The sequence below is a fragment of the Pollachius pollachius genome, assembly GCF_949987615.1.
Source record: "Pollachius pollachius genome assembly, chromosome: 1".
Lineage (NCBI taxonomy): Eukaryota > Metazoa > Chordata > Actinopteri > Gadiformes > Gadidae > Pollachius > Pollachius pollachius.
In genome coordinates, this window is record NC_136934.1 from 49,946,415 (window position 1) to 49,959,340 (window position 12,926).

A 12,926-nucleotide genomic window follows, 5' to 3' on the forward strand; every position below is an offset into this window, starting at 1 on the left:
AATAAAATAAATAAATGAATTCATTAATAAACACCATTGTTAAATGTATAGATTATTGAATTGACTTTTTTTTTCTGCCTTTCTGTCTATTTAAATAGCTACCGTATACTGTGCGTAGTTGGAGCCTACGGTTGGAGCACGCCGCTGACTCTGGTCCTGATGCAGGATTCCGGTTCCCGGTTTCCTGGTGATGCTGCGTCGTGACGCCTGCGACCGGAAGGATGCTGGCGGTGCAGGAAGACTCACGGGGCTAAATGTTAACCTTTATGATGACTTTTATTTTTGAATCTGTACTTTTATAACGCGTTTTTTCTGGCGTTTTCTGTATTTACATTCCAATTTTTTTCCTCTATTGCGATTTGCTTATATTTTGCTGGTTTAAAATAATGTTTCCCTCGTGTTATTCCAAACCTGGAGACAGTGGGAGTAAAAGGATGTCTTACACAAGGATCTTTCTCGGGGTGTTTGTGGTCTACATGTGTCACACCGCCTGGGTGCTGTACGGCTTCCTGAACACGAAACCTTGCGACAAGGGGAAGGGAGAACAGTGTATCACCTCCTACCTGGCAGATCGACCAAAACTACAGGTTCGTTACAACGTGTTTGGTAGTTTATAATATAGCCTCTCTCTCTCTCTCTCTCTCTCTCTCTCTCGCTCTCTCTCTCTCGCTCTCTCTCTCTCGCTCTCTCTCGCTCGTATTGATTAACTAATTGACTAAATAAAAAATCGAATCTATCTAAGTCAATCTAAATAAAAGCAATCAATTGGGACGGCGTTTTTTGCTTTCTGTTTGAGAGCTTCACATTCACAGAGAACACACAGAATGAAGAAAATGCTTAGATCAGACTTTTATGAATGTCTTTTAACAAAAACGAATTCGGACAATACAGAAAGTTATGCCTGTCATAGACCTAAAACGCCATTTAGGTCCACGGTAATTTCTACATGTCATGTGTAACATTTAAATAGATCAATATTCCTGACCTCCATGCTGGCGACGTTGATTTTGCAAGCTCATTTTGCAAAGTTCATAAAATATCCCCCATGAATCAAACCCAGGCCCCCAGGGCTCTGTTCCAGAAAGCTGGATTCTGCAGACATTCATTATTCATGTGCTGCTCGTCTTCACCAGATGAGCGTGTTCACCTGTCTGGTCCCAGAGGAGAGCCAGCTCCGCCTCATCCTCACAGTGGACCCCTTCGACCCACACTCTGCGTTTGAAAAGTAGGTTAAAGAAGTTTCGCCATTTGTGGTTGATTTGAAAAATACACTGTGTTGTTGAAAAATGTGCAATTGTGTAATTATTTTTATCTTGTATTTTCGGCATTAACTATTTTCTGCATATAACAGAAGTCTGAGAAACATTCACTTTTCAAATAACTAGAATGACCAATCATTCATGTTGACCTGTTACATTCTAACGAAACCAGAACATGTAATCGTATTACTTCAACGTTACTATCATAATATCCCCCAAAACCCCCTGAGAATACAGCCGTCTCACAGGCCGTTTCCCCCGCCCTCTCTGCAGACAGGTGAACGTCTCTCTACCAGAGGAGACCCGGGCCAACGGGAGTCTCCACGCGGTCGTGTACGTCCACAGGGCTGGTGTCTCCCCCTTAGAGGACCACAGGGGGGTGCACTACGCATCCCCCCTCACTACCTACACGACGCCCAGACACACAGGGGCACCGAAGGGCGCCATGCGCCAGGTAACACAGATATGATGTGGTGTTGATTGATTGATTTGATTTGGTTTGATCGTTTTGATATAAAATATGACCGGCGCGCTGCGTCATACTTAGTGTGTAGTCGAGGGACGACACGATGACGCCCAAAGGCTTGTTTCCATTGTGGTCCCTGTGGGGGCAAGTAGAGAGGGCAAGTCGCAGCAAATCACACGTCAATTTACACAAGGACATACAAGTCACACACATAACAAGGATCATAATTAAGACAGTCCTAAGATTGGTGTGTAAGCCATTATTTCAGTCCTAAACTGTTCACAATAGGTGTCAACTGTCAGATCTAGCAACTTTACGGTATTGCATACCTTGCTGTCTTACCCACGAGTCCTACAGTTTGTGTCTGTCCCTATTTGTTTGTGTTTGTCTCCTTTAAGCAGGGGTCTTACAGATTAGAGGCTCTTGTTTCGCATTGGAAACCACACCTGTCAATCACGGTGCTGTCCACAGACTTCCCCTTCAACAAGGCGGGGCTCCCTAGTGACCTGAGACGGCACATGCGCGTGTGAGTCTCCAAAAGCCGAGGACTCGTGAACACCGATCCTTGTTGAATGATGGATTGGTTTGATTGCAATCATCCTATCACTCATACTGCCCCATCTGCTCCATCGTCTGTTTATAAAAAGGCCCGGAATACACGCCATTCCTTTGTTAAGAGTTGCAATGCACGGTTCTTATGTGTTCATTTTACCACTGGCCGTGCATGAGAATCATGAGAAAGAATCAAATCATAATTCATTCAACTCATTGGGGTATGCTTCAAATTATCACAAATTGCTGAAAGAACATTTTTTAACCTTTTTTCTTTTTAAGGTTTTTGATGAGGGGGCATTGCCTTTAAATGGCAGATGTGATGCAATGTTGGTTTGTCTTGCTCTTCAGCTTTCCGGACGGGAGGAAGACGACCTACCTTCCGTTGCTCCTGGTGGATCATCTCAGCGTCGCCGCCAGAGACCTGCTGGTAGGCTGTAGCCTCTTTCAGATTAATGTGATCGTTTCTCAACAGTGGGACAGAAAATCTTTGCAGATGTAGCTCACATTCCAAACATCAAAAAACACAATATCCACTCTCTCCCATGAAAACACACACACTATCTATTTACATTAGACAGAAGATATTCAAGTGCGACTTGTTTGGTAGTTTATAATATAGCCTTTCTCTCTCTCTCTCTCTAAGATATAGCATCTTTACTGTACATACAGCTATATATTGTTGTTTCTCTTTCTTCTGACAAATGTACTTTCTGTAAGTCGCTTTGAATGAAAGCGTCTGCTAAATTCCCTAAACGTAAATGCAAACAGCTTCAGGGATTTCCCTGTAAGTTCCCAACTCTGCAGGGATGAATATCCGCCCGTCCGCCTGTCCTGTGTTGTGTGTGCAGGAGGTCACCAGCAACACACGCCACCTGCCCCTGACCCTGTCCTACCGGGGGACGTCTCTCCAGAGCTTCAGGTTCTGGATCCACCTGCAGGACCTGGTGCACTCACTGCGGCAGTTTGGTCAGTCGGCCGTCCACAGTCCACCCTCTATTTCGCCTGGTATCGGATCTGTCTTGATTTGTTGAGTGAGGTGCTGGTTTGCTATTCATTTGTAAGATAGGCTATATTTTCTTTACTTAAAAAAATAATTTGTAAACCGTTTTTGATTTACATTTTCTTTAGATCACTTTGCATCCAAGTGACATTTAAAAAACTGCTATCAGCACAATTTTCTTTTTCATTGTGTTTGGATTGAGTCTTATAGTTCATGCATTCGGCTCTATGGCAATAGCCGTTAGTCAAACGAATGCTTGAGAACTATGAGACTCATTCAAAACACAATCCAATCAAAAAAAAGTGGGACGGGCCACAGATTTAAGCTAATATTTAAATGTAGTCCAGCACGAAGACCAGTCAGAACGAGCCTTGTTGCCTTGACATTGCCTTATCACGACCTGATGAAGTGAATCCAGTCAAGTGAAGCAGCTTCTATGTAGTGAAACACATCAGAGACTTGTGGGTCCACTGTTATTTTATTTATTATTAGCGCATTTAGCAGACGCCAAAGGGACCTACATCGGTTAACACACACATCGACACACCGACGGCAGGGTCAACCATTCAAGGCGAAGGCCATTCCAGGAGCAGTTAGGGTTGAAGTTAAGTGTCTCAACACTCAGCTAGGAGGAGCTGGGGATCGAACTAGCGACCTTTCGGTTACAAGACAACTGCTCTACCTCCTGAACTAAGCCGCTGTTACTGTTGCAGGTTTCACAGAGGAGAACATCGATGAGATCAAGGAGACACTGCGGGGCTCTAACCTCTACCTGCTGATCCTGACGGCCCTGGTCACAGCTCTGCATGTGAGACGACACGACACCGCACACCCCGTCTGTCTGCGCTGTCTGTCTGTGTGTTGGCATCGAAAACCATTACAAATAGAATACAAAAACCATAATATCCGCTCAGATGGATAGATAGATATAGTGCCAGGCAGTAAGAAACAGAATGTAAATAGGAATATAGAGATAGATATGCTCATTTGGGATCTCATATCAGCTGATCAATACATTCTGCTGCATTTGACAGGTAATCGCTGTCAACGCTTTTTCTCCCACACGATGAAACAGAGAAAAATGAATTGAAAGAAAAAGGGAAATTGTGGCTGTCTGCCACCTTTGACAGCGCTGGTTGTCTAAATAATAATAATCGTATATATATATAATATTGCCCTATTTTTGAACAGTGTACTGTACCATATGTTCATAGATGTGTTGTATACGTTGCAGCTGATCTGTGAATTCCTGGCCCTTAAAAACGACATCACATCGTGGAGGAAGAAAAAGAGCATGGTGGGCATGTCAAGGAGGTCAGGTGAGAAGCAAAACAGGATCTGTTCAAACAATACTCTCCCAAAGTTATAGTCCATGTGCCAAATATCTATAGAGAATGTCCTCTGTTGTGGCCATCATGAAAGTCCTCAAGATTTAAACACTGAACTCCAACTGCAAAGCCGTGAAAATACTTTCAAATGCTATTACAATGATTTAAAATTGCAGGCGCTTTATATTAGTGTTGAACTTGTGGTTTGCTTTAAGAGTTTGGTTTCTTTACATAAGAATGGGTCTTCTTTGGCAGTTAGGGGCCTCTCTAATGTGGCCCACATTCCAAAGAGCGGGAAAGGAGATATTTTGGGCGTCTTTGATTGCTTCATGGCCTCATTTTGATTAAGGCTGCTTTGTCACAATTTAAAGTTGAATTTAAATTGTGATGCTAGAGTATAGGACATTCAATGCTCATATATATTTAAGTAAAGGGTTGACGTTGAAAAGTTATTCCTCATCGTCCCTCTAAAAACAGTTGGTCAACAATATGGTTAACATAACAGCACATCGAGTACATTTCCTTTGGTGCACAGTTTAAAGAGAGTAGGTTTGTGTTAGTGTAGATTCCCACCCTTATCTCCCCACCGTGTCCTGTGTAGTCGTGTGGCGTTGCCTGGGCACGCTGCTGGTCTTCGTCCATCTGCTGGAGGACACCAGTCTGCTGGTGCTGCTTCCTGTGGGACTGGGAGCCGTCGTGGAGGTAGCTCATACAGGAGTCATCAGCTGCTTTACCTCCGTCTATCGCTAAATTTCCAGCTCTTATTCTTGAGCTCCGTTGTACCCCCTGATTCAGTCGTTGAAGGCTGGACAAGCAGGAGCGGGAGCTAGGCTACGGCACTAGCTAGCCTAGCAGCGTTACTCTGCAGGACAATGGAAAGCAAATGCTGACCCAGCAAACTCCCCTTCTGGGCACGCAACGATAAATACATTTTACGCATAGTACAGTTTGATCAAGAAATACAATCTGCCTACTTCAGTGGAAACGCCAAATCTATTCATTTTAAAAGTTTACTGAGGTGGTTTTAGGACGACAGAGGTATAACAGAAATGATGAAATGTATATTATAAATGGCCGTACAGATCAAGCCATAAAACTAATGTTTATGATCATGCTTCTTTCATCATTGATCGTTCTTTTGCCTCCCAGGTATGGAAGGTCTTTAAAGTATTCAAGATCCATGTGCATCTGAAGAGCTACAGGCCCATCATGCATGTGAGTAAATATCATTTTTACAATAAACCATTTAATTGAAATATTATACTGAATAACCTGACATTATTGTGTTAGTCAAACACATTTAGAATGTAAAATGCTTTGTTTGCGCCACCTTTTGGTCAGGGTGTGCATGTACAAGGCATTCCTCCAAACTTTCAATAATAAAAATAAAGCATAAATATATATATGTTTGCTAAGCTTCTAAGCTTCTCTGTCGTCGACTCTATTCTGACCTTCCCACCACTTTTGGGCTGTAATGAAAGCCTCTCTTGTATTTACTCTGTATCATTCACCTGCTGAATAAATACATCCCATATTGGTAACATTCCGCTGATACTGTGTGCAGGTTAGTAAACTGGATGAAGCAGAGAGGAAGACAGCAGAGTATGATTCACAGGTATGTGCCTCTGTAGAAAGGCAGATTTTTCCTTACCTTATTACATGATATGTCACTGTAACAGGACACAATTTAAACGGTGAGATCATACCAGATAGATTGCATGATTTACAAGAAGACACACACCCCACATTGTGTGTTCATCATCTCACGCCCTCAATGTTTATCTTCCACTCGGTTCCTGGAATGCGTTCTGACATAACTCTGTTGTGTTTGTTCGTGTTCATACACTCACACACGCACGCACACACTCTCTCTCTCTCTCTCTCTCCATCTCTCTCTCTCTCTCTCTCTTCGTCTCTCTCTCTCTATCTCGCTCTCTCTCTTCGTCTCTCTCTCTCTCTCTCTCTCTCTCTCTCTCTCTCCCCCAATCCCTCTCACTGACTCAATGACTCACTCTCTCTCTCTCTATCTCGCGCTCTCTCTTCGTCTTTCTCTCTCTCTTTCTCTCTCTCTCTCTCTCTCTCTCTCTCTCTCTCTCTCCCCCTCTCCCTCTCACTGACTCACTCGCTCACTCACTCACTCACTCACTCACTCATTTATGGGTGTGCTTGACCGGCCGGTCAATGTTAAAGGGTTTCATGCCATCTTACTTTCCTTCTAGACCTTTCTTGAGTTTAACGTGTGTGTCTCTCCCCCCTAGGCCTCCAGATACCTGTCTTATTTGGTCTTCCCCTTGTGTGTCAGCGGGGTCGTGTTCTCCCTAGTCTACCTGCGCTACAAGAGGTTAGACACATGTCTCTCACACATCTGTCTACAGGTATTCAGTAACGCTGGCCTACAACTTGACTCACTTACATAACTGAAGAGACCTCTCGTTTCTCTGGGTGATTTCATGGGTGATATCACACCACAGCAACAGCGCCATCTTCAGTGGAACACAGGATTTTGAAAAAATGGTCATAGGGAAATAAATAAATTGCTTTGTTTTTCAGCCTTTTTCACAGTTCCAGCTGTTGGGTCAGCATTTTGTATTATATTTCTCATGTATGTTTTCAGGTTCAAGCTACGTTAAAATGTTGACATTTTACTCATGTAATTTGTACAATTGAGCCCCTCTCAGTGAGGAGGTGGGAGACTTTCAGAATGAAACAAAAACTAAATAAAACTAAATGTTCTGCCACTCCAACTGTCTGAGCAACTGTGAGATGCCATCTATCGCGCGCGGTTGACAAGGTGGCTGAATGGGAGAGGTTTAGGGCGCGTCAACAGTAAGATTCTTGTTAACAAAGAGAGAGACACAGCCGGCGTTTTAAATTATAGTATTTATCCAAAGAAATCATTGATTTAAAGAAACTCTGTCTTTTGTCAACAGCTGCTACTCCTGGTTAATCAACAGTCTGTTGACTGGTAAGTGAAATTGAATCCTGTCTCCATAAACTTGGCGAGTAGTCATCTAATGAAACCTAAATGAAGGATTGAGAAGCTATTAACTACTTAAACATATCATTTTTTACTTAAGAAGCCTAAGCCCGATTAGCTTATTAGTTATAATAATCATTGGAATAAATAGGTCGCACAAAACGCACACATAGGTCATGTGTGTGTGTTTTGTGTGACCTATTTATAAAGGGTACGCAAAGGCTGTAATTTACTTACATTTACAGATCCAAACATATGAAAGACCTTTATCTCCGTCTTTGTCTGAAAGAAAGAATAGTTCAGATCTGAAACTTGATGATATTGAACAAAGTATCTTTACAAGTAGGCTTGGACATTATTAACCATCAGACAATGCAGAACAAATATGGGGCCGTTTTTACAATTTGTTCAGTCCAAATAGGGTTAAAGACTCCACTAAAGTCTAATAAATGCTATGTGCCCAAAACACATTCAGGCCACACATATTAGAAGTTGAAGTTATTCCATCTAAATCTAAGATGTCATTGTTTTAACAGGAGTTTATGCATTGGGCTTCTTGACTATGGTCCCACAGCTCTTCATCAACCACAAGGTATTTCCGGCCTCGCCGTCACAGTCAATGAAGGCACACCATCATCTATACTGTCTTATTCACCTTGGGGCCATCTTGGTTTATCTGTCTCACTCTCTTTGACTCTGTCTGCCTCTGTCTGTCTCTCTGTCACTGTCTCTTTGTCTCTGTCTCTGTGTCTGTCTCTCTGCCTGTCTCTCTGTCTGCCTCTATCTCTGTCTCTGTTTCTCTCTCTGTCTCTGTCTCTCTCTCTCTCTCTCCTGCTCTCTCTCTCTCTCTCTCTCTGTCTCTGTCTCTGTCTCTGTCTCTCTCTCTCTCTCTCTCTCTCTGTCTCTCTCTCTCCCTCTCTCTCTCTCTCTCTCTCTGTCTCTCTCTCTCTCTCTCTCTCTCTCTCTCTGTCTCTCTCTCAGTTGAGGGCTGTGGACCACCTGCAGGGCACGGTGTTAATGTACAGAGTAAGTACTGAGTCGTCTCACCAACACACACCAGCCTCTTCTAAACCGCAGTTCAAAGCCCCGCCTCTTCGGTCTGAACCGGCCGTTAGACCTGACTGTCTCCCTCCCTCACCCCCCCTCACCCCCCCTCCCTCCCTCCCTCCCCCCCTCCCTCCCTCCATCCCTCCCCTCCCTCCCCCCTCCCTCCCTCCCCCCTCCCCCCCTCCCTCCTGACTCTGTCCCTCCCCCCTCCCTCCCTCCCTCCCTCCCCCCTCCCTCCCTCCTCCCTCCCTCCCTCCCTCCTGACTCTGTCCCTCCCCCCTCCCTCCCTCCCTCCCTCCCTCCCTCTCTCCCTCCCCCTCCCTCCTCCCTCCCTCCCTCCCCCCCTCCCTCCCTCCCTCCCTCCCTCCCTCCCTCCTGACTCTGTCCCTCCCCCCTCCCTCCCTCCCCCTCCCTCCTCCCTCCCTCCCTCCCCCCCTCCCTCCCTCCCTCCCTCCCTCCTGACTCTGTCCCTCCCCCCCTCCCTCCCTCCCCCCTCCCTCCCTCCCTCCCTCCCTCCCTCCCTCCTGACTCTGTCCCTCCCCCCTCCCTCCCTCCCTCCCTCCCTCCCTCTCTCCCTCCCCCTCCCTCCTCCTCCCTCCCTCCCTCCTCCCTCCCTCCCTCCCTCCTGACTCTGTCCCTCCCCCACACCAGGGTATGAACAGCCTGCTCTGGGACCTCTGCTCCTCCATCTCCTGCCTTTCCTCGTCGGACCGCTTGTCTCTGTCCCACCAGCTCTTCTGCTTCAGGGACGAGCTCTTCTTCTTCCTCTACCTCTATCAGCGCAGGTAACGCCCCTCCTCTTCCTCCGTTTGACCGTTGTGAAGAGAGAGTGTGGAAAAGGGCAGCAGAGATTTGGAAACATTAATAATCCCGAAAAAAAACGATGCCAAATGATAGCTCTTAAAAATCCTCTGTTGTATTTTTTATACTTTTGTTTTCCATAACAAGCCATGATGTTAATCAAATAATAATATTTTTCATTTCATTGATGCTTTCTGTCGTCGTAAAGTGCAGCCTATTTATATGCTTAGTTGTTTTAACTTCATTATTATTCATGTCAAGTGTGAATGTTGACATTTCAAGAGAGCCAATGTTTTTATTTGGAGTAATAGTTAGTCATTGACACACTTTGCGTGCTTGTGTGTGTTTTTGTGTGTGTGTGTGTGTGTGTATCTTCCTCAGACACTATGCCCACAAGGCCAGACTTCGAGAGGCCGGGTCTAAAAACAAGAAAGTAAAGACCCAGTGAGGAGGAGGCTTCGTGTAGAGCACAAAATGGATCCATGATATCGGCACTTTAAGGCGGGGACACGCATTCCCTTTCTTGATAAACAAACAGAAAAAATATGTCTTGAGTGTATATACAGAGCATACCTCCCTGCAGAGGGGCCAACATAAAGTGGCACCATCACACTAAGCTCATACAAGAGAGGAGCTACCGCTTCAAATGAGGGGAAAAAAACGTAGTCTGTCCCATCAACACAGTTTCTGTGAAAAGCTTGACCATTGCCATCATTTTTCAGAATCGGACCAATGTAGCGGAAATCACAACAACGAACAATGATGTCAGTGGTCCTACTTTTCAGTATTCAAAACACACGTATAAAGTGATTGCAGTTCCCCTTTAAAGGAGCAAAGTGGAGATAGGACTGGTTCCCCAGGTCACACTAATTCCAGGTGTCATGGCGCGTATTGGATGTCGCCGAGTTCATATATTCCTACTCAGTTAGACGAGTCCGTAGACGTAGGAGAAAACATCCACCCATGACGACTCATGAGTGTTCATTCAACCCATTAAGTCTTTAAATGGGTGATATCATGCCACCAGGTGTGAGTGTGATTGGTCATAATAAGCAGTTTGAGTATTAACCTTTTTTCCTGTGATTTAGTGACAGATAAGCAACATTTGCTACAGTCAACTTGGTAGGCTGGTGGACTGATCTATCCAGCACACATCTAGGATGACACTCCCACATGTGATGTCACTAAGGCACAGGGAAGGGCAGATTTTCAAACGGCTTGTAAGGGCTAACTACACTCACACCTGGTGGAGTAGATCGAATCACCCCTTTAACCATGGGTTCGATTCCCAACATGCTAATTCTCCTCAACCCACTTTCCTGCCTCTCTCATAAAGCAGAACATATGAAAAAAGATTTTCAATATTTATTCCTTTGATGCTCCATACTAGACATGTTAGTTTATGATGGTCTTGACTCCCAGACAAATTACCACTGTACCACCAGGCTAAAAGTGTATCTTAATCATATTAACTTGCTTCCCTCCTGTAAAATAGTTATCATAACTCATGTTCCAATAAGCATGTTGATCTATTAGCGCAGAATGTAAACTTTCACATGGATCGCTGCCCCTGAGTGAGACGGCTGTCGACTACTGTGATGACCAAGACTTGATAAGGAGCTAATGCTATATCACGGTAGCATTCGTAGACCCCACAGCTCAGAGCGTCCATCTTCCATCGGTCCGGTTTAGGAATAAGTAAATTCCTTTGAATATGTTAAACATTGTTACATTAGAAACATTGTATGGTGAAACCATTCTGTGACAAAATCCATATCCAAATAAAACATTTCTGTCAGACAAAGTGGGAGATAAAGGCCTTCCATTTGTTGCTAAATGTAAGTAAATGACAGCCTTTGCGTACCCTTTATGAATAAGTCACACAAAACACACACATAGGTTGGTCATTCAACCGTAAAACATAGCTTCAGCTGGCGTGAGCTATTCCGGTGAGGCATATTTATGTTGCCTGGCCTGACTGGTTCTCAACAAGCCCATACACTTTGGGCTTGACAATGGAAACTGGTATTCTGTAAACATGACACACCCAGCACACATGAGCTCACATCCCAGCACCAGTGTGACGGTACATGCTGTGGAACCACATGCTGGTCGTGCTTTCTTTAGATTACGATGCTTCAACTCAACTCAATTCAATTTGTATAGCCCTTGATCACAGGCACGGTCTGAAAGGGCTTAGCTGGACTTATGACATGCTTTATGTCGTAAAAATGCTTTGATTTCTTTGGATGATTTAGCATTAACTTTTGTTTATGTTGACCACACTTTCTCTGCCATGGCATGCGACAGCAATATACAAATTACAATTTTCTTTTGTGAGTTAATAGCAAAAGCAATTGGCCATACAATTTCATGCTAACTTGTGCTTACTGAAATATAGTCAAAATAAAATTAAATGAAACGACTTAACTAATCCGATACGCTGCTTCTTCAACTATCAGCCATGTAAAAATGTATCCTTTTTCTACATGACATTAAGTCATGACAAAATGACAATAAGTACATTCAACCATGGAAATACAACCCAAAAGATGCATGAATCACGCAACTACATAAAATAATCAAATGAGCCAACTGCCTCACGTGCCGCATCATGGAAACAAAAGATGGGGAGATGGGCAGCTCATGCCACCGTTGTGGAGCCACGACTGCAAACAATCGAGATTTTGTTGAGCAGCAGCTTAATCCCCCCTACTAGCGTGGGAGAAGCAGGCCGTTTGGCAGTCACAGAGTGTAGTGAAAGGGCTGGGGTGTGTGGTGTGTTATGATGTACAGCAGGAATCTGCAGGGGTGGGTTGTCACGGCGATCGAGAGCTGGTCATGTGGTTGTCAAATCCAGGTTCGACTCAAGACACCACAGAGTGGTCAATATCGATGGAGAGGTCGTTGATGGGAGATTCCTTCCCTGGAAGGAAGACAAGCTAAGTCTTGTCCACATTTGAGAGTAAGTCTTGGCCACATTTGAGAGTAAGTCTTGGCCACATTTGAGAGTATGCTGAAGATTTGCAGCTTAGTCGTGTCCAGACCTAAACTGTTTCAAACCTCACAAGGAAACACAAATACTAATCTCAACTCAATACTAATCGCTGCACCACCATTTGTGGGGAATCTCTACCTCCTGAGATGGTGGTTTCTGATTGGCTTGTTTTGATTGGAGCACAGTGATATCCCTCACCCTAACTTAATGCTGAGTGACATATTTTGGCACAGAGTTGAGGTGAAACTGATACTGTCCACCTTTTATTGGATGTTGTCATGGAAGCATGAATGATACTGAGCATAACTACCTAAAAATAGTCCAATAAGGTCTCTAGTCTCTATTTCACAGGCATAACCTATAGATACAGTAGTGGCTGGGGGAACAATGCATTTCATTCATGATTACATAAATCTCTATGTGAAAGGTAACAACGATCCTTCTCTTTACGAGCCTTCGCCATCGCCGCCCCTACCCTCTGGAACGCCCTCCCTC

The 12,926-nt window shown here is 44.4% G+C and overlaps 1 protein-coding gene across 1 annotated transcript; it reads left to right on the forward strand.

The window, feature by feature from the left end:
- Nucleotides 1-386: 386 nt before the first annotated feature.
- LOC307080092 (lipid scramblase CLPTM1L-like) lies at nucleotides 387-10,461 on the forward strand (the record flags this gene model as incomplete). Its single annotated transcript, XM_079742690.1, has 17 exons — nucleotides 387-587; nucleotides 1,134-1,225; nucleotides 1,533-1,713; nucleotides 2,124-2,251; nucleotides 2,629-2,707; nucleotides 3,129-3,246; nucleotides 3,994-4,088; nucleotides 4,515-4,599; nucleotides 5,210-5,310; nucleotides 5,758-5,823; nucleotides 6,173-6,223; nucleotides 6,867-6,949; nucleotides 7,539-7,573; nucleotides 8,122-8,177; nucleotides 8,567-8,611; nucleotides 9,284-9,417; nucleotides 9,815-10,461. The coding sequence occupies 17 exons, from the start codon at nucleotides 387-389 to the stop codon at nucleotides 9,879-9,881; spliced, it is 1,617 nt and encodes a 538-aa protein (XP_079598816.1). The 3' UTR covers nucleotides 9,882-10,461.
- Nucleotides 10,462-12,926: the final 2,465 nt, after the last annotated feature.